Source organism: Symphodus melops (assembly GCF_947650265.1).
Source record: "Symphodus melops genome assembly, chromosome: 15".
Classification (NCBI taxonomy): Eukaryota; Metazoa; Chordata; class Actinopteri; order Labriformes; family Labridae; genus Symphodus; species Symphodus melops.
Window position 1 is genome coordinate 5,077,118 of NC_136705.1, and position 22,534 is coordinate 5,099,651.

General features: G+C 39.9%; 1 protein-coding gene and 1 long non-coding RNA gene across 2 annotated transcripts; one reads left to right on the forward strand and one right to left on the reverse strand.

Moving 5' to 3' along the window:
* Positions 1-3,109: 3,109 nt before the first annotated feature.
* On the reverse strand, positions 3,110-22,088 carry ikzf1 (IKAROS family zinc finger 1 (Ikaros)). Its single transcript, XM_079363059.1, is given in 9 exon segments — positions 3,110-4,722; positions 5,220-5,354; positions 5,877-6,002; positions 7,411-7,578; positions 9,108-9,374; positions 14,536-14,649; positions 14,817-14,870; positions 19,367-19,571; positions 19,574-22,088. Coding segments are annotated over 9 exon segments (1,842 nt in total). The 5' UTR covers positions 19,649-22,088; the 3' UTR covers positions 3,110-4,024.
* On the forward strand, positions 17,963-19,470 carry LOC306836117. The gene is made up of 3 exons (XR_013780734.1): positions 17,963-18,058; positions 19,181-19,254; positions 19,389-19,470. It is a non-coding gene; the product is annotated as an uncharacterized lncRNA (long non-coding RNA).
* Positions 22,089-22,534: the final 446 nt, after the last annotated feature.

Consider the following 22,534-nt stretch of genomic DNA (forward strand, 5'->3'; position numbering starts at 1 on the left):
GTTTCTTTTTTTCTGCTCATACATACGCGGTCTCGTTGAAGAGGACCATTATAGATTGTGCACACATGAATTGAAATTCTCATGTAAATTTAATGAAACAATCTTTCAAAATCTGGAAGACCATGAAAAAAACGGCTCATTTATTTTTCATCTTTTTGTCAAGTCCCTGATAAATATTTCAGAAGATGTGTGGTTGGCCACTGCATTGAAACTTTGTTGAATTAGCCAGTTGTGGAAGTCGTCACACAACACCCCCTCGGGCGTCTCCAAACACGGTGGCTCCTCACAGCTGAACCAGAACAGATGCACAGAATTCCTCTGGTGCTTGCAGGATCCATAGAGTATGGACTGAAAATGGTGCCATATGGTGAAAGCTTGTCACACAATTTGACTGTTGCTGAGCAGCAGTGGTCACATCTGGAGTTGTCTGATCACAAACATGCACATTGCATAGTTTATGTTTATCAAAACAAGCTAAGTGTATTGATATTGTACTGCCTGTTTGATTGGGAATACTGGCAAATGAATTAAATCTTTTAACGTATTGCATGCGGCCAAAAGTATTTAAGTAACCTGGAGATGAGAATTTTTTAATTTATCTATATTACTTTTGTTGAATGTGTTTCTTTTTTTTTTAAACATGAGGTAAATATCACTGTAGAAATATCCTTTAACAAAATAAAGTTTCAATTGTTTAATCAAGTAAAGTTTAAGATGTATTCCCCAGCACATGTTCGATTAAACTCTAAACACTAAGAAAGAGCTCTCAGTAGTTTGAAATCACAAGGGACATTTGATGTTAAGCAACAAGTTGTTACTGATGTATTGATGATAAGAATATTACGTATTAAAGGTAGACAAACTCCTTCTTCTGAAACTAACTCGTGTGTGTCCTAGGTTGCAAAGGGGTGGGATGTCTGGTAAATTTCCATTCAGTTTCTGGAAACTTTCAATGGGAACTGGGAAGTTAAGCTGGGGAATTTTGGAAATATTCCAAATTGGAAACTTTCCATGGGAATAACAGGAATATCAACACATATATCAACACAGTTTAAAAGTAGTATTTCACTGTTGTTTACTGCTGTTCTAAGTTGATCCCAAGACAAATGTGAGGAGTTGGCGAATCATTAATAGGTTCAAAATGAAGAAGTAAGAATTTAACTGCACAATGTTCCTTCCCTTTCTGGGTTTTCTCTCACGTTTGGTCTTGTTAAAAAATGGGATAAAATTGCCTCACAAAAATGTAACTTTGAAAGATTTGACAAGTTGCTGAAATGTCTCTTTGGTGGAAGTGCTTAAAAGATCTGAAACTGTTCAACAGGCCTTTTGGAGGGGCGCTGGCAGCCTAGTGTGCCCCGTATACAGAGGCCAAAACTGCACTCTGACTCCTTTCCTACATGTCATTCCCCACTCTTTCTCTCACAAATCATTGACTCTATCCCCTGTCCTGTCTCTCCAATAAAGGCAAAAAAGTCCAACACTTAGTCTTTAATAAAAGGTCTTTTGCGGACAGTGATTTGTGTAAATTGTCCCCCTTCATACATGTAGGGCAGCACAGCAGGTGTAATCTAAAGTCTTACAGAAATTAATCACATTTATTTAATGTGAATTGTTGAAATGAGAGTGGAAATGTATGAAAGTCAAGGATTCAAAAAAGTTTAAAAGTACATTTATTTTGTAAGAATATTTTACGTTTTCAACAACTCGATAAAAGACTTTTTTTCTGGCGGGCAAATTAAAATTGACAGATAATCCCATTTTGTTGCAGTCTTTCATTGATTTATATTCCCAAATATGTAACATCCAGTAATGTAAAGAAAGGTTGAGTGAATTCTTTGAAAAGTGATGAGACCCACAACATTTTCAGTTAATGTTTTTTTTTTTTTCTCATTATGGCCTTGTATTAATGGGACGCAGTTTTGTTAAGTGAGAACAAGCACCAACATGGTGTTGGTTTCTGTTAACAACACATTTGGAAGTGTCTAAGTCTGAAGTATTTCAGTCAGCTGGCTGAAAGGAGAAGTGAGATTTGGGATTCTGGCAGGGCCATAGTTGGTTGGCCAGATTTTCCCTCTCATGCAAATGCCCTCCCTCCCCTGTTGGGTCCCATTCAAGCGTGGGGGGCTCAACGCTGGCCACAGCTGCTTCCCGTTTCTGCTAATTCACACAGAGGCCATCTGGATGAGGCTGTCGCAGCCCAACACCGCTGACTCTACGGCAGGCCTCGGCTGAGCCTCTGCAGACAGGCTTGGCCCTCAGAGCCCCGGCCCCTGCCTTCTGCTTCAGTGCCTCATCCTCCCTGTCCCAGCTCTTTGCTGCTGATGCTCCTTTAGAGAACCAGGGGGACTCGGCAGGTCCTGAACACGAGCACATCTCAGTGTGCTGGTTTTTGAATGTCCATGGAGGCTCATATTCAGTCTGCTAGCAGTTCTCTCTTGATAACTCAATTTTAACACCAAGGTCTCTGTTCAGTCAAATGCCACTCTTTATGTTTTGTTTTTTTTCCATTTTACAATAGTGTTGGCTTGCTTTTTAAATAAGAAAAATATATTTTATATTTGGAAATTATACTTAAAAACTAAGAAAAAAACTAAAAGTAATAGAAACAGTTGATTGAAATACAATTGTGTCCTCGACAGCCCTGCATTGAAATTGAGGATAAATGTTTATTTATTCACTTCTAACTATAACTTTTCTTTAAACCTGTTTGTTTCTATTTTGTACTGAGATGCCAGTCATTCACTCTTTCTTGGCTCTTTCTTGACAGCTGAGGTGAGCAGTATCTTGAATGACATCCAATCTCAATTATCCTGGATGGTCTTATCACATCTCCTTGTTTGAATAAGAAGGTGAAGTTATTCAGAAAAACTGCTTAATTCCAGAAATATTGTTTTTTCTGTGCCTTGCCCTTATTAACAGCAGACTTCTGACACTTTCATATGGACACATTCTTCGAATAGTCCAGTAAAAAAAAGAAGAAAAAGGAAGAAAAAACAATTCCTTAAATAATATCCATCTCAGTATGGGAATATGATCCTGTATGGCCACAATCTAAACGCAGTAATTATCTGTTATGAAAGAATTTCAGCTTCAATAAATTCACCAAAGCTTAAAACATTTCCCACATTTTATGCATATATAAAATACACTTTATTGATATTTTGCAAACATCAAGCTCCCTCAAACCTCACATAGTCCTTTGTCATTATGCGAGTGACATAATTGGTAGTCATAAGGTATAAAACAAAAGGCCAGGTTAACATTTTTTTTTTTCAGAAATAAAATGAAGCTTCTGGTAGCAGTCATGTTTTCACCTCAAATACATTTAGTACAATTGGACAGAAAGAGATGCAGCTTTTATTAACTACACTATCAACAAACATCAATCACTTTAATAAATACAAAAAACAGACAGGTGTCTAAATATGATATAAATAATATGAAGGTTGCCAGAAATACAAGCACAGGTTGACACTTTGACTGGAAATGAAGGGTTATGTACATTGATTGTTAAATTTTTAATGATTGTATATAATACTGACAATAACACTTGTTTTCTAGCACTGAAAACAATCCTTGCTGACATTTTATCCACCACTCCAATACAGATTTGTGACGTCATGTGAACATATGTTATAACTAGAAAAGAGTTGCTGTCTGTTTTCAAAAGGAACGACACATTTATACATTTTATACATTCTGCATCAGTTATGTGAGACATTGCAGAGATCTATCTGCTGCATGGTCTTCAATGACTTTTTTTTTTTTGCATATAGACAGAATTCTTCTGAACAAGTCTTCATGTCATTTCATTTGAAATTGAAAAAAAATATACGTTTCTAATATCTGTATGCATTAATCTGTGTTTAAATAACTTGCATGCCTAAAATAAGAAACAGCTTTCAGACAACAATGGTGTATTTTTCAATTTTGAATGTCTATGCTTTATTTCAGGTGCATGTCTATGATTGAGTGTGTGTCATGTTTTGCTTATGTACAGCTGCGGTTCTCTGATGGACAGTACTCAGTAGCGATGCTCCCCACGCGTCATGTGAGAAGAAAACTCATATCGGTCCTGGCTCTGGTGACCACAGAGATTGCACTCAAAGGGGTCTCTGAAGCCATGGCACCCCATATGAATGGTGTACATGACATGGTCAAGAAAGAGAACACGACAGTGTTCACACCTGTACGCCCTCACCTGCTCCCCGTCTGCAGCTACTACCTTGCAACCCTCAGAGGCCATCTCCATGCTGGCACGGATGGCATCATACTGCCTCTGCTGCTCCTCCTTCACCAGAGGGAGTACGCCATTCCTTGAGGTGATGTGGTTGGTCAGGTAGATAAGGCCGGAGGATGCTCCGCCTGGACGATCTTCATTGTTGCTTTCCGTGTCTGTGGAATCCTGGCCACTGTGGCTGGGGGAACCGTCCTTCTCGATGGAGGCAGACTTGGAGTTGGAGAGCAGCAGCAGGTTTTCTGCTGCGCTGTCTTTAGCAGACAGGCCTGTCCCTGCATGACCCTCGGATGCAGGCTTGTGGAGGGGGAACATGGAGCCGAGACCAACATCAGAAGAGGAGGCCGGGGAGGTCTGGACCAGTGGACGGAGCGACTCAGCTCCAAGGTAGCTGATGGCACTGTTAATGGCCTGATCAATGACATGGGGCTGAATCAGCTCACCTGATCCTCCGACATAGGAAAGATCTGACAGTCGTTTGTCACCTGAGACAGACACAGAAGAGCAATGTATAGATTATACATTACCAGCACACTTAAACTTTCACATACGTTCAGTGCTTTCATCATCTTAATACTTTGCTGACTCTCTTGCTGAGTTTGAAAATAGCTCACTGGTTTTCCTTGTTTCACGGTAGTATTCCTCGTATGAAGCTGGCATTTCCTTCATTCTCTTACATTCCCCATTTTCTCTGTTTTGTAATTTATATAATTATAATTTGTATGTACAATTAAACACAAATATACATAAAACAACAGTAAAACAATTTAAGGCACAATTCCTCATCATGCTGATCAGCAAAATAATTATTATTACGTGCATTCTGCCGATCCAGGCTGGCAAAGAGTAAATACAGGAGTAAAACAAAATACATATTGCTGCATCACCTCTATGTAATATTTATATGTGCAGCAGATTTTTAAAAAAATCCAGCAATAGTATCAACATTTTATTTACATAAAAAACAGATTTCAGCCCTTACCCACAAACTTCTGTGGCATAGTGCTCTTACGTTTAGCTACATTATTAGCTAATCTGTCTAGCACCAGGGCTCTGTCAGATCCCGTCTGGTTTAAGTCTTCCCTCTGCTCATTCTGGTTGCTTTCTTCCTTAACTACTGGAAAGCAAGAGAAAAAAGTAGATTTAAGAGTCAAAGTAATTTGAGTTTTTCCTCTTTAAAGTGATGAAAAACACAAGATCTTCATATGTTCTATGCCTCTTGTTGTTGTTATTTTTTGTCACTGAGCACTGAGGGGATGGTTCTGTACCACTCGGTCTAAAAATGTAATATTCATTCATGCTCATCACAGATACAATATAGATGTATTTTAGTCTCCTTTAAGGAGATATTCAGCAACCAGTACATTCAGTATCTCAATAAGTCTGTGTTCACTCAGTTTATAATGCAGCCATGTCGTAGGGGCTGATGAAAAAAATGAATACTGTCAACATGAATCTAATGAACTAGTTACTCGGCCATTTAAATAACTTAAGAACGTCTGCATGAACCTTGAGTCAAATGGACTTTACAGAATTTCAACCAGACTGTTTTAGAGCGATTAGGTAATAGCAACATTGTCAGCACGTACTGCTGTTAATTAAACAGGTCATCAGATATTTGAGTTTGTAAAGTGCCAACCTGTGTAGATGCTGTTCTGAAGCCCCATGCACTGGAGGTAATTGTGACACCGCTCCTTGTGCTCCTCGAGAGAGCTGCGCTGTTTGTAACTCCGCCCACAATAAGCACACTTGTGAGGTTTTCCAACTGTAAAAAACAAAAAAGTGCATATGTCATTAAAGATGTTATACAATAATATATTATAAATGTGTCATGTTAAAGATCATGCTGTTCTGAAAGCAATATTCACAAACTCCATCCATCCATCCATTTTGTATAAAGCTTTTCCTGTTTTGGGTGACGGAGGGCTGAAGCCGATCCCAGCTGTCACGGGTCAGACAATTAGTCACACTCACATTCACACCTACAGCCAATTTTAGAGTCATCAATTAACCTAACCAGCATGTGTGCACAGGGAGAACACTCTACACAGAGACAGGGATTCAAACCAGGAACCTCCAAGCTGTGAGGCAACAGCGCCTATTTACACTCTTTTCTGTAAAATAATGGAATAAAAGAGGGTTTTGCGCTAGATTAAAATGCCAAAGCTATATATACCAAATAAATATTAGTAGATAATCAATTTGATTGTAAAAAATATAAAAAAGACACAATATTCAGCATAAAAAGTGGTACGCAAAGAAAAGAGGAAAAGGCCTGTCAGGTGATTTCTTGGAAGTTCAGTGCAAAGTCAGGTCGATGTACACGTTACATTGTCTCATGTTTTAATCCACAGCTGAAAAAAGTAAAAAAGCATCTAAAATGACAGTAACATATTTTTTCAACCTATTTTTTGAACTATTCTTAAAAGCTGTTTTTAATAGGAATACATTGATTGAAGGACCAAAAATGTCGTTGGTAGAGTTGTCGCCCCTCAATCGGAAGGTTGAGGGTTCGATCCCCAGCTCCTGCAAGCAACATGTCCGATGTGTCCTTGGGCAAGACACTTAACCCCAAATTGCTCCCCCTGCTGCGTCTGGGGCGTATGAATGTGGCGTGAATGGTTAGATACTGGATGGGCCACATATCCAGCCCATCAGTGTGAATGGGTGCGAATGGGTAGGTGTGCTCTGTGGTGTAAAAGCGCTTTGAGTAGTCGGAAGACTAGAAAAGCGCTACACAAGCTCAAGTACAAGTACATTTACATTTACACTTGAAAAGAACTGAGGGGCAACAGTGAATCTAAACAGATTTGGAGGATATGTGGAGGCTGGGATGTACAGGTTATCCATGAGCTCTATCAAAACTATTCAGTGTTTGCTTTTTTGCATTTATTGTTTTGAGTTGCTTCTCAAAGCATTTGCACACACACACACACACACACACACACACACACACACACACACACACACACACACACACACACACACACACACACACACACACACACACACACACACAACAAAGTGACACCACATCTACACCCTGTAAACTTCCCCTTCAATAGCCCTGTATGGTAGCTGTGTGCACCACAGGACATTTGTCAAAGCCTTCCACCCATCAGTACAGGATTTAACATGAATGCAGCAGTTTTGAGTGTTGGTTGCATACTGACCCGAGTGGGTGCGTAAATGTCCGGTAAGGGCGTCTCTTCTGCGACAGGCATAGCTGCACAAGTGACACTTAAAGGGTTTCTCTCCTGAATGCAGTTTAATGTGACGTAGTAGGTTGCCCTTCTGGGTGAAAGAGGCCCCGCACTGGCTGCACTGGAAAGGACGTTCTCCTGAAGATAAGAACACAAATTACACTCATTACAGATCAGAAGCATAAATAACATGCAGATAAAGAGAGATCAACTGTCACTGCATTTTTATATGTTTTTATTTGCCCTATCGTAGTGTATTTGATTTTTATATTTGATCTTGATTTCACAGCTCTCCCTAATTTAACTATGTTTTCTTCCTAGCCTGACAGCGTCTTTTCATGTGGATGGATGAAAATGAGTGTTTCTGTAGTGGGAATGCAGGGTCACTGCACTACAAGCATCCCAGGCGCCAGAACAAGCTGAATGATGGAGTGTCGCCCGGCAGAGAACCATCGAGCTGCCTGTGGGAGGGTTTCACAGCAGAGTGACACTCTATCTCTCCATGCTCCCCCTGCCCCACCGACTTCTGGCGCTCTGATCGAACAAGAGCCTTTCAGACTCAGCCTGCCAGTTCCGTAATGCACCATTGCCTAGGTCAATTTGATCTGAAAATCTCATTTTTTCCCTCTTCTTCGTCTCTAAAATAAGAGCGGCACATCACAATGCAAATTCAGCCTCATTTGAATATAGCGAAGGAAACACTTTGTGTTGAGAGCCAGTCTTCCTGATCAGCGCTTCTGGAATAAACCAATATCCAGCCTCTCTGAGTGTTGTGGCATTCTCTGAGAACGTTTTAATATGGCTTTTTTTTTCAAAGGCACCCCCTAAAATAAGAGTCACCAGTGAAGCAGCAAAAATATATAAAAAAGGAAATTCATTAAAAATGCATTTCAGGAGCAAAGACTCAGCACAGAATATTTTCTATTTAAATAGGAGGCACTTCATTATATCTTTTATTGTACTTTCTTTTGCATTTACATTAGTCTAGTGTTCCTTTCTTCCACTTTGAGTTTCATTAGTTTCTAAAGCTTGACAGTTAAGTGCCTTTTTCAAAAATGTTCCCCACCACTGGTTTGGCTTCATTACAATAGAATATCAATTTTGAAACTTGAAGAACTTTTAATAGCCAGATAATTGTCACTTTATAGAGATTCCATTTAATTGCAGCTGATATCCCATTCTCAACGGAGAGCATCTTTTTTTTTTTACAAGTTCCTCTTTGCTTTTTATCACACAATAATTTGATCAGTTTCTTGCCATGTGATAATTCCCTTTTTTTTTAGATTAACATTAATGAATGATACGCTCAAAGTCTATTTCACGCACCACAGGAGGTTCTACATACAGCCAGACGCAAGGACGACATTACAACCACAACTGAGCATAAGGGTGACTGTAAATGTAGGAGCAGGCTCTGAAGTCTTAACTAAGACTCTATCACTTACGTTTGTGTGCATTCAAAAGAAGACACGACACCATACCCTGCCAAACTGTTTGTGTTACTGCCAAAAAAAATTATCTGAGGCCTTGATTTCTGCCATTTAAAGTTTAGAGTCCAAAATTGTAGGGAGGCCGCAGCAGACAACTTTCTATTCCTCATCCATCCTCTCAAGCTGACATTGAAAATGGGTGCAAAGGAAGGGCAAGAAGTAAGACAGGCAGCTTACCAGTGTGGCTTCGCTTGTGCACCATCAACACATTGGGGCCAATGCAAACTATCCCACAGATATCGCACTTGAGCTTCCCGTTGGGCAGCCGGATACCGCCGGCCGAGGTGAAGGCTTTGGAGTCAGGGCTCGGCTGTGAGCCATTCACCTTGACCCCCGAGGCATCGATCACGCGCAAGTCCTCCGCACACTCCTCCTCCATGCCATTCATGTCACAGGCCAGCCCATTCTCCTCATCACTTCGAGCCTCAACTTTAATGTTACAGGCTGGAAAAGAGGGCAAGGGGGGGCCACGGTTTAGAATACGAGCATGTTTTTTCCATGATGTAATATATTGAATATTGGCAATTTATAATAAATGTGGTATTGATGACATGAGAGTACACATAGTGGTGCTCTTTGTAACATTTGATGTAAGCTTCCTTTTTTTCTGGTCTAAGAGACGTCTAGTTAATTGATTTTGTGAACCTTATTGTTTTTGTTCATTGACTGAATTATAGATGTGCCCCCTTCTACATTTGTTTTGTATTTTCTTTATTTCATAAAAATCAAGACTGTGTTCTGTTATCTCTTTTTGTTTTAATTGGTAATTAAAAGTGTAATTCTTAATATACCTGAGTTTTGTGCATGGCCTCTGTTTTTGGTAAGCTGCTCTTTTAGAGGTTTGATTAGCCATATCCCATTATATTACTTCCTGCAACACTTTGTGTCTGATAATCTGGTTCTTGTTTTAGTGAAGTCGGATTCTGATTTTTATGAAAACTATCACGATACATACTCAATGTGTTTCTCATGGCATTGGCACAGAAAACTACCTGCTCAATATGGTGCTACAGACACTGCATGTAACGCAACTGAAGCTGCACCACAATATCACTAGAGCAACAGCAGTGTTATAATGACTAACTTCCTGCACACTGCACAACACCACATTTTCATCTGAACTGGAATGCTGCATTTTAACCTAAAAAACTTCCTCTTATTTCATGTGTTGTTTTAAATTCAGCCGGAGAAAAGTCAACAAACATTTTATGAGATCAACCCCACGGCCCACTCGTCTAAACTGTGGACTCGACAGATTACGTCTTCAAGTAATACACAAGGATACACAGGTGGATAGCTTGTACTGTTTTGAGGATGTCAGCAAAGATATGAAGCAACACACATCATCTCACACCATCACACTTTGGTGAAACAAATGACAGCAAGATAAACAGGAAACAGAGACACAGGAAGAAGTGTGAAACTAGGGACGACAGCAGTGTCTATTAGAGCAACTGAGTACGAAGAACACTAACAAGCACACGCAAGACACGCTTGTGTTTTCATCATTTAGAGAAGTCCTAAGCCGTCTAATAGCTGTCATTATTTTTTTTACAGTACAAAAAGCATTTGCTACATAATTGAATAATTTCCCTAATTATTTGTGGAACAATTTTAAAGCCTTAATGTGATAACTGATGTTTCCAGCGTGGTCAGAAACAGAGAAGTACCCTTTGTGTTGTGCCACCAGCTCCATCTTTTCCCAACAGAGATCTTTAGAAATATACAGAACTAACAGATCATGCAAGTCCCACAGCGAGCAGCCTGTGGTTTGCATGTCACCGTGGCCGCCTGATTTCCCCATGTCTCTACCTCTGTTTGTTCAACTGAAGAGGAAGAGAAGGAAATCATGAAATATAGGAATCTATGGAAAAGGGGAAGCTTTAGAAAGAGGGTTTGTTTAACTGAAATACCAAGAATTATGGAGAAGTGACAGAAAGGGAAGCACAGGAAAGGAATTGTAAAACAGCCCGTAACTGAAACTTCATACTTTTCTTTTTTCACTGACAGCCACAAAGTGAACATACAGAGTGTTTCCCATTAGAACAGGTGAGCAGAACATACAGAACTCAGAGGATAGGATGTTTTTTGTTTATGATTGCTTTCATCATCGAAGTCATACCTAGTCACCTAGTCACCTATTGTTTTTGACAATCTTCACAATCATTAGCAGAGGAAATAAAAAATACATCAGACATGAACATAAAGTCAAGGAACGGTCGGTTATACTATACTATACTTATATACGCATTTTATTTTAGAAATGTACGTTTACAATAATGTTCAAGTCAGCGAGACAATATCGCTGCATTCCTTAACCTCAACTGCAACTTACTCCCTGGGTTACAACTGACTGAGGGCAGGTGACAAAAATCAGCTTTTTCAGGCCAATTGATCCGGTTTGATTTTTTTATGTATCACAGAGCTAAAGGGAGGCTTCACCATTTTAACCCTCCCATTATAATATCACAGAGTAATGTTTTTAATTTCTGTAGTGTCTTGAGATAACATTTCTTGTGAATTGGCACTTATACAAATAAAGATTGATTGGTTAAAATAATAGTTTTATCAACTAAGAATGCTACTGGCACAGGTTTCTAAGTAACTTTAATTTTTCTAATGGAATATATAAATCAAACAATTATTCACTGATAAAAGGCTTTATTCAGAATTTGCAAAAGAGGCACACATGGGCATAAAGTGACTTGTCCAGGAATAACTATTTAATCATTGAAATACGAAAGAAGATGTGTCTTTTTATTTTTAAAATATTTTTTTCACATCTCTATATCTGGTGTTGAAACAATCACCAAATAAATCATTATGTTTATCTATAGCTGTCAGGTCCTGAGACAAGTAATACATCAGCGTAGGTTATCAGGCGGCTAAAGCAGAAGGGAACCATGAACGCTGGGCTGCCATCCACTTCTCATGGATATGGGGAAGTTGAGACTGAAATGGGAGTAGGAACAAGGCTTTTACTCTACATCATGTTTATCAAAGTCACACATCCTGATTTGCTCGTTTTGGGAAGCAACTGTTAGATCACACTGTCAACTGACAAACAGAAAAAGTAGATAAAAAGGCTCATAACCTGATGTGGATCTACTCAGATAATGAATAAAGCAAAAACTGTCACGGCAGCTGATACTGGCACAGAGATAAATACTAAGTGACATGATTAACAAAAATGGCACGAGTGTGAGAAGAAATCATTGGCATAAAAAGAAGAAATAGTCAAGCTTTATTAACTGATGTTGATAGTAGATAGGAAGCAACTAAGCAACTGTGTTAGTTCTGCAGTGTGGAAACGCAGGGAGCCTGCTGGAGGTTCCTGTTGCTACTTCGTGCTGCTCTCACTGCCTGAAAATAACCCTGTGAGCAAGATAGTGGAACCACATGTGTTAAACTACAACTGCATCACACTCGACACGACTTGCAGGAACACCAAAAACAGCCCACTTTTTCCCTCACACGCTTTTAAAAAAAAAACGCGGCTGTGTTTTCGGGAACTAGACTACTCAATGTCCCTTTTAGTCGCATGTCCTTGAAGTAGCAAAGGCTCTGTCTGAATCAGTGAAAATGAAAGAGCATTTTTTTTCACTAGTGTGTAGAGGAGGTCATCAAACGGACATGTGACTTTAACCAAAATGTCTCCGTGGTTATTTTCTGATTGAGCGACTCGTAAAAAATACACCTAATTCAGATTGCAGATTTGCAAACTGAGCTACAATCTAAATATGAAGGAAGACAAATAAAGGTTTGCTTCGACTTAAAACGTCTCTCACGTCGTCACATATGTGTCGATTGCAGCACAGTTCATATGCAGCAGTTATGAGGATCCAAAGCTTAAAAAAAACTGATTTTCAACAGGAAATAACCTGGGTTCTGAGGTCTTCAGCTTGTGATACTTTGAGGTCCCCTGTCCCACATTATGTCCCTGTACTTTTGGTCTTTTCTTTTTTCAACAGAGAACTGAACAGCACATGATCTTAGGTGATAATTATAACTCACTCTGGCTTTTATCACAGAAGCAGCGATGCATAGATGTACCAGATACTTGCACTTCCCTTCTTTCACTCTTTGAGTCTGTCCCTATATAGACACATGAGAACTGAGTATACTGCATAGGGAATGAACAGAAACTCATGCAGCGTAGAAAGTCATACGTCGACGCCTCCACCTGCACCCCTACTTATTTTTTAAAATGCCACCGATAAAAGGCAAACATCTCAAATGGAATATTTATGACTATTTCCCACTTTTTGTTGAAGGTTCATCTAAAAACTAAGAAAGTGAAATAAACAGTGGTATAAAATGTTTGTTGACAACAGCTGCTTTACTGGATTTAAATGTGTTTTTTTAATTGTTGACATGCCATTAAAGCATTTGTATAGAAATGTACAGAAATCCCTCAACGTGTTAAGAACGGCGCCAACCAGCTAAACAGATGAAGCCTCTGGGAGTAAGGGGAGAAAAAGTGTGTGTGTGTGTGCGTGCGTGTGTGTGTGTGTGTGTGTGTGTGTGTGTGTGTGTGTGTGTGCGTGTGTGTGTGTGTGTGCGTGTGTGTGTGCGCAGGTGTGACCTATGTGGTGTAGTGATGCGCTGATCTCTCTGAGCTTGGCCCTGTTCCTTAACTCTTTATCTCCAGGAGTGTTGAAACTGCCTGACGGCAAGTTCTTCTTAGGAAACTCTTACACGCCCAATTTTTGTTTCCTCTCACATTTTATTTTAGACTCTATACTGTGTTGCTTATCTTTGCCAAACACGATGTTCAGCTTACATGCTTCCTTTTTCATATTTGATCAAAATTTTTTTTTTTACCTTTGAGTAAAATCATGTCGATATGAAATGAAAGCACAGAACCCACATATTGATGGTCCTGAGTTTTATATTGATAATATAAAAATATATATATCTCTAAAAATACAGTATCCTGTACGTTATGTCTCTGCCACATGGTTTTCTTTTCTTTGGGATGGGTTAAGTCTGCTTCCTGTTACTGTCATGTATCAAGCTTTTGATAGAAGATAATGTGCCACCCTGAACGTCTCCCCTCTTTAAAAAAAAACAAAACCCTCAACATTAAATATACGCTGCTGATATATGCCTCATCCTTATTTCAGTATGATATTCCCTGGCTTGATGTTCTCAAACTCAAATCAAGGCCACATTAGCTATTCCTTAAGATTCAGCTCATTAATGACATGCCATGGATCAAAGGGACTTTTTTAACCTTTTCTGCCAGTGACCTAAATGTGCCTCTTGCAGCTATAAATTAATGTTTCCATGGGATTAAGATCAGCAAATACCTCCCAATGGATGAAAGGATTGATTTATACAACATTTGTATGTATTTTCATAGATGTATATTTTAAGCTTTGATATTGGCACTTAACCTTAACCTTTTGACTCAGATTTTTGATGCTTTGGGACAGATACCATTAATATTGGGAAAGGAGCTGCAGTGTTTTTTACTCGTCCACATGTTGTTTAATGGAATACACTTAATTGAAAGTATCAATCTCACACTGTATCAATTTATTCTTACCAGCATCATTGATGTTCTGACTTAAGGGTGCGTTTGGTGAGATGATGCAAGCACCTTTGTCCCCTCTGTTGTTCTGCTGGTGGTTGGAGCTGGCTGACAGGTCCTCAGGGACGGCCATAGGCTCCTCTACCTCTTCTGAAGCGTCATTGGCAGGCGGGCTGTCCCTGCCTTTGGAGACACATGCCAGCAGACACCGGTCACTCACCACGCAACCCTCAATAAGCCTCATTCAGGTGAGGCAAAATTACTTCCAGGTAGCGTAAGAGCTTGCTTGTGGGTCTATTGTAACTATTTCTGCCCTCTGTGACTCAATCATGCAGTAGGTAGTTTTTTACCTGGCATTTGGGCCAATTCTTGAGCCTCCTCTGTCTCCATGCGGTGCAAGTACTCTAATGGGAGAGAAACGGAGATGTAGATGTGTAAGTTTAATCAAGTCAAGGCCAAGGAAACAACATTATAAAAAGCTAGAGTGGAGTAAAGGGTGCTTTTCTCAGTGTGACTTCATCACCTTAGTGAGATCACTCTCGTCACAGCTGCAGACACACCACTGTCCCCCACATTACATTACAAAGAATTACAGACATTTTCATTACAAGTCTGACAGAGAGAGTGAGCTTGGAGAGTAGCTTGGCTCCGGCTGATGGAGCCCGCTGGTAGCAAGGGGTTGGAAATGGGCTTTCAGAGCACATTTGTTATTTATTGTTAATTTCCTGCCACGTAATCATCCAAAAATGCAAACTGACTGCCGCAAAATTAAGCAGAAAATTAACTGGCCCCAGGTCACCAGGATGCGGGTGTTTGCCGTGCCCAGCTGATCGGCGCTCATGTTCTCTCTAATTTACTGAGCACGCATCAGTGAGCCCGTGGCCTGAACATGGACGCATGCAAGCCACATTGAGAAACAAAGAGGGGAGAAATAGAAAGAGGTAAGAGACAGAAGAAGACAAAAAAAATCAGCAAAATAGATAGAAGCATCGAGGTAGATAGCAATTTGAGTACAGGAAGTCAGAGGTGCAAATGTAACAGGAAGGTGTAAAGAAAAGAAGTGAGGAAAAAAAGACGGCCGAAGGACAGAGAAGTTCTCTTTATTTGCTTTTTAAAAGTGATCTTCCGGCCAGGGCTGAATATCTGAGGAGTCACCAGTGCTTGTGGCCCCATTAATAATGGATGGCCCTGAAGCCTGCAGCAGATGGGCCAAACAGCCTCAGCCCCAACTCTGCCACTTCAAGAAGCCCTTGGTGGGGCCTCTGCCCAGTCCAAGCAGCCACTCAGGGAGAAGTGAAGCTCCCGAAAATAGCGAAATGAGCCCAAGGGAGAAGGGGAACCTAGGCCTTCCTGTTTTACTGACAGATGGCTCCACACATTTGGAACAAATAGTGGGAAGCGGCCTGGCCGCTGTGTCGCAATGCACAATATTCTGCGGAGTCAAGTCAGGAGCCTGATGGTCTGAAGACGCCCAGGATGCAAGTGTGAAGGGAGGGGGGGCAAAGGTCACTGGTGCAGATAATTTTTTCAGCACAACACAGGGGTGTTGCGTGTTATTCTGTGACGACTCTGCATTATCGTTCTTCAACATGTAGAGTGAGGGCTGGGGCAGAGGGGGGTGTATTCTCATGTGCCCTTTTTTTCAAGGCAGATGGTGCGAGGGGAATACGGATATGTTGGTGGGGGGCTTTGACAAAAATATGCGTAGGCATGTGGAAAGTAAGGTGCACCTACAAGGTTCAGGAAGTAGCTATGTCCTTTCTCCACAAAGTGATGCTATTGTCATGCTGTGTTGACTTCTACATGTTATCAGACATTCTTAGTTTCACTTTAAGTCGTCAGTTAAACTTTACTCTACAGTGTAGTCAATTGTCTTTGTCAGTTGTTTGTCCGATGTTGAGATAAAAAAAATCGTATAACAGTTGCTTTATAGGGAATTTATTGTCATCCAACAAACCAATCATAACTTTTTTTCCTCACATATCATCACACACGACCCGGGACACTTACAGAACTTCAATCTGCTCTGTTAAGACAAATCATTATGATATCAGTGAGTTTCTTTTTAGAAGTGACAGAGTTTACTGATGTGTTTCTGTTGGACCTGAGGAGCTGACCTAAACACTTTCAAAGGGCTTTTCTTTTAAAGGTCCCATATTATTCCCCTTTTGAGGTTCATCTATCTATTTTATTTTTATTTTAGTGTCTACTGAGTGTGTGCAAACTGGGGGGGCAGGTGGAATTTTTCAGCCAGTGAAGTGGTAGGCACAAACTTCTGACACATAACAAAAGGGGACTGGAAAAGTTTTGGTCTAAGTTTGTCGAGTGAGGAGAGACAGGAAGAGGCTTGTGGGTTGAGAGAATTCTCGGTCCTCCTCCTCTTTAGTGTGTGTGTGTGTGTGTGTGTGTGTGCGCGTGTGTGTATGAGTGTGGTATATGGTGGGGTCGGGGTAGAGGGGTGCTCGAAGTGACGTGCAAAACTATTGAGTAGGGTGGAGATGAGAAACTACGAAACCGTTAACAGATACTGAGGACCACACCAGCAAAGTTTGGATACTCAGGAGGAATCTTAGACTCTGGTGTGTATGTGAGTGTATGAGTGTGTGTATGTATGTGTGTGTGTGTACGGTGTTTGTGTATGTGTGTGTGTGTGTGTGTGTGCAAGCCATATACAAAACTACCCCCCCGGCTAAAACCCTAAACTAGTATTGGGAAAACATGTCACAAAATAGGTATTATTGGACATATTTTAATTAAATTTGAATGAATAATTCTGTCAATAAATGTAATAGTTCTTTTAAAATAACATCTGGACTTTAGCACATTTTAATTAAATATGGCATAATTAAATATATAAGAGTTAATTGAATGGGACTCATATTTAATATCTAAATGTATTTGCTTGTCACAACTTCATTTTTTTATTTGTTATAACTATATATGTATATGTATGGAACAGCATGCAATGAGCGACATTTCATCACACATGAATGCTGATCTTACTCTGTTTAGATAAACAATTTGAATCATATTCATGGAAATGATTTATATGATCAGAAACTAACAAAAGCTTCCACTTCTAAAAAATTGTATGCAGATAATGATAATTATTAAAAATATCATAATTAACCGTTTTCACTTCCCTCTGTTATATGAGGGGGAATGAAGCTGTGGGCACTTTATTATATTGTAGGAAAACAAAAGCCTATCATATGCCAAATATGGGGTGCATGGTCACCTGGAGATTCTAATCAGAAATTCATGAGATGTTTGGGTGTAAGTGGGTAAATATGTTAGCCAGGACCGTAATGAGGGGGTGAAAAGGTGCACTGAAGAGAAGTTTCCTTCATTTGCATCTGACACACTTCACTACTCTGCTATTCAGACAGTACAATCATTTTAATAACTGTCTGCCCTTTTTTACCCCCCCCCCCCCCCCCCCACACACACACACACACACAGACACACACGCACATGCACACACTTCTGTTTCTACTGACAAGAAAGATGATGTAGGATATCTGCAGACAGATTTGCAGCACTTTCAGCACTTCTCGTTTCAACCGAGCCATGAAAAATCCTATTTGTGCAGGTACTGGGGTTCCTTTCCAAGTTTTAAAAAATGATCTTGCAACTTTAACCTTTTTTTTTTTTTAAACCAAGTGATAGTATTTGTGATTAAATATTTAAATTAAGGCTGCATTTCATAGGGTTTCAAAAAAAGTTGTAATTTCCCCTTCATATTATTTACTCAAACAAAAATGACATTTCAAAAAATGTATTTAACAGGGTTTTAAAAATACAGACAACTTAGAATGAATATTCGGACAATCTCCAAGCGCACAGAAACTGCATCTCACAAACGCACCTTAAATGTGTAGGGAAATCATTTATTCTCACATGATTATAAGCCATATAAGATTTTTTTTAAACTCATCTTCTTTAATTAAAAACTTTAGATTGTTGCAACATGTCGAACTAAATTTCCTCATCAGTGTCAGAGTGATTTTTTTCTGTTTGTCTTTTTGGGCGCTGGCGAACACTTCTCCATCTTTGTGTCAGCAGTGTCAAAAGTTTCAACAGTCCTGTTTGTGGTTGTTTTTTGTATATACAAAGACCTTTGGTCGAACAACTTTTCTGTGACTGGGGTTCAAGCAGACACAAACGAATCTTAAAAATTGTTGACATCGAAAATTAACTTATTTATAATATGCAGTGTGTGAGACTGAGCGTAATGATTTCCTGTTGCAGCGATAAATATTTTCACATGAAGTTTTTACCCGAAAAGAAAAGTCATTAAAATAGATAGAGTGCTTTTTAAATTCAGAAGTTTCTCATTTAAATATTTTATTAAACTTAAGATACAGATTGATATCTCAAGTTTACTGAGCGCGTACATCTGCAGCAACAGGTGCTATGACCGAGATGTAAAAACGTTCTTAATGGTAAAAGTTTTCAAAAAGTATAAAACAGTAAGAAATCTTAATGATCAGATCAGCAGTTTTTAAAAAAAATATATCTGAATGAAGTTTTTTTGTGTGTGAAAAATCCCTGTTCCCAAAAGAAAAAAGGACGCATGGAAAATGAGGAACATTCCACTATTTCCATTTAAATTTCTTGGAAATTTTACATTTAAACAATTTTGTTGTTCTGTATTTAAATTAAAATGATGTTCTTGCTTGTTAAAAATCCGTTATATTTTCTCCACCTGCAGAATTACGCTCACTAAACAGGATCTGATGCTGCTGCGTGCACCTGCACCGAAACTACAAGGAGAGTCTTTTCCAGGCAAGTGCAAATGTCTCCTAAACACCTTTAGAAGACACAAACTCAGTTTAGAGTCCTGGGCCAGACTGTAAGGTTAGTGTCGAGCTGAAAAGCACGGTGGAAATCACTTTACCTGCTATTCCTTGAGTTTGCAGAATGAAGTTCTTCCAACTCTCCCCGGCTCCATGTGCAGAAGGTCGCAGTGCCGCGGCGGCCCCATGGAGTTGCGCCCTGAGTCCCTCCCCTCTCCACTGCACTTCCTCGTTCCAGCCCAACATGACTATGTCTCTGAGCTCGACTGGAGCATTTTGCTTGCTTTTATCCACAGGCCGAGTCTGCAGCGGGGAGTCGAGACACCGAGCCCTTGGCACTTGCTTTGTGCCGTGCCAATAAAAGCTGACACCCAGTAGACCATTACTGGCAGCCATGCATGAGATGGGATGAGGCGCGCGAAGAGAGTGGACCATTCATTGTTTATTTATTTCATTCTCACCGAGGAAGCTGATGGGGGGAGCTCCTTACTTGCATATTGGACAGCTCCCCTTCTGTCACCTGTTCAGGCATGCTGAAGCAGTCCATGAAATTAAACAACAGTTTTCTTTCCTGTAATGAGTTTCAGCTTTAAAATGTTTCTCCCATTTGACCCTAATCTACAGTGATTGTCCTTAAGTGTCAGAACCCATGTCCTTCCTTTTCACATGCAGCAAAAGTCCACACTGGATAATTTAAATTTAATTTAATATTGTTGTTTTTTTCCCAGTGTTTTTCTTCGGGATAGAGCCAAACTGAGGGCACTATCACTTCAATACTGACCAATCTTCATCATGCAGATAATTTTCACAAAAAAATATGTTTTCTCTTTTTTTTTTTTTTTTTACCTCGGAGTCTACAAACCATCATTGTGCCACTGGTGTTGAGTCCAAACTTATCAACGTGAACTAAAATCAATCACTTCAATTCAAACCCCTTTTGTGAGAGACTTGAAACTGAGACAAAAACATTAAATGTAAATTAGCAAACCGTCATGCACTCTGAGCCTGCTGTCTACAGCACATACTGTATAGTGTGCATTCTTCATCCTCCACATCATTCATGCAGATTGCATGAACATCACACGTGATAGTGCTTCCGAGAAGCCCCATATATGCAGAACCTTTTCAAATGTTAAATACGAACATCCCAGTTCTCCTATAATGAAATCAAACTTTCAAATTCCTGTACAGTCGTGTAGTTTAAGATGCAGAGTATGGATGTAGATACATTGTCCAACACCATTAAACCAAATAGAAATGGGGGATTAATATTGATGGAAACTTTAAATAAATAATGAGTGACACCTCTGCTTCGGTTAATATTACTTGTTTTCAAATATGTACTGTCATTATATTCTCATATGAATATCTGATGGAGTGGATAGTTGCTGTAATTACTAAAAGGTAAACTATTAAAAGTATTTCATGCTCATTATGTTACAAGGGGTTATGGTATTCCCCCAAAGAGTGGTGGTCTGACTTAATTTATTTGCTCTTGTCATTCTGCTTGTGACTGTTTTCCCTGTGTATCCCACTGTCCCCAGGCCTGCAGAGCACTCTTATCTCAGGAGAAGTTGTGTGCTGGATTGCTGAGTCACCTTTCGTGGGAGGCTGCCCTTATCTCCTAAGAAGCACAACATTCAGGCAGTTGGTTGCAAAAGGAGGAACTTCAGGCAGGAGCCCTGTGGCCTGCTCTGTCTACACAACCATAATACCAATTGCAGCAACCACTGCTGACTTCCTCAAAGCCTCATGGCCAGCGCTGCTTTGGCGTAAGGTCAGAGTGTACAGCTTTGGACAAATGCAGGTGTAAAAAGAGACACAGGTTAAGCAACTCTGGGGCCTCACAGAGGGAATGCTGGGACTGATATGTGACTCAGCAGTATTACCATATGCAGAGGGCTCCAATCGTGATCTTCCACGACCAAGAGATACTGTCCCATCCCTGTGACACAGCAGCTGCACTTACTATAATCTTTGAGGCAAAATACTGATACAATTAAGCCAAGGTTATAAAGCGGGCACTGCAGAGGTGGTCAATACTCGTTGTGAGACCTTTATTAATTACAAACTGTTAGAGAAGCTGACATCCATCATGGACAACCCCTCTCAGCCTCTGACATGACACTTTGTGGTCTCTGATCAGCTCCCTCAGCAGCAGGCTGAGACACCCACCCTGCAAGACCGAGCACAGGTCCTTTATTCCATCTGCAGTCAGACTGTTTAAGGGCACCACCACATGACTCTGTATAATAATCATCAGTATCATTAATACTACACACAGTGACTGTTTTTAATAATATCTGAGTGAAAGTGTAAATTGTGCTCATGCCTGGTATTATTTAATCCTCTTGTATTTGTCTTTGCTTTAATTAATGTAAACATGCTTGTAGCTGTTTTTTGTGTGTTTTTTTTGGCGATTAATGCTGTTTATATTTCTGTTTTTGAGTATTTGATCAATAGAGTTGATCCTATCCTAAATTCTGCTGATTTTGGGATCATATCACTCATCTACAAGCTGTAATCCATGGCGGCAAATATAACCAAACATACCCCCTACTTCTCAAGGTCAATCTACAACCCGAAGAAAGCCATGTTATTGTAATTAATATCATTACCTGGCAAGTCTCAAAACATCATCGGGGATGTAGCCAGTCAACTACGGAACAAAAGACTCCGTCTGGTTCTTATTTCATGGATCTTTAAGCAGTATTCACTGTTTCACATTTGGAAGCATGAGCAGCATGTAATCCTTAATTGGTTTCAACACCTTAATAAGTCAAAGACGTTCAGGACTGATAATCACATTAAATAGTCCAATTCATCTAAAAAGTCAATTGCAAACTGAAAACTCTTTCTTTAGGGATGCATAATGCTGTGAGGTTGTCAGAGTAAATTAAATTCCCCTGTGCACACTAAAGCATCTATTTCCTTATGGTAATTATCTGCTGGAATAGACGTGTCACTAGAAGGAGTCATGCATGCTTGACATTTAGCCTTTTTATGGAGAGGCGATGAGCAAAAATTAAGATGGGGAAAAGGAAATTAATCTCCAGCTCAGGCAGGCATTGAGAGATCCTGGAGGATAGTGGCTGAATCAATCATGATGTTTGTGAGCCTGTTTTGAAAAGAAGCCAATGATGAGATTCAGACCACGGGCTGGAAAATCCGAAGAAAGGGAGGGGGGGTACTTCTCGAGCAAATAGTAAAAAGATTAAGATGGGAAGGTTTTGCAGTCTAATTGTTGACAACACAAAACACACAATACT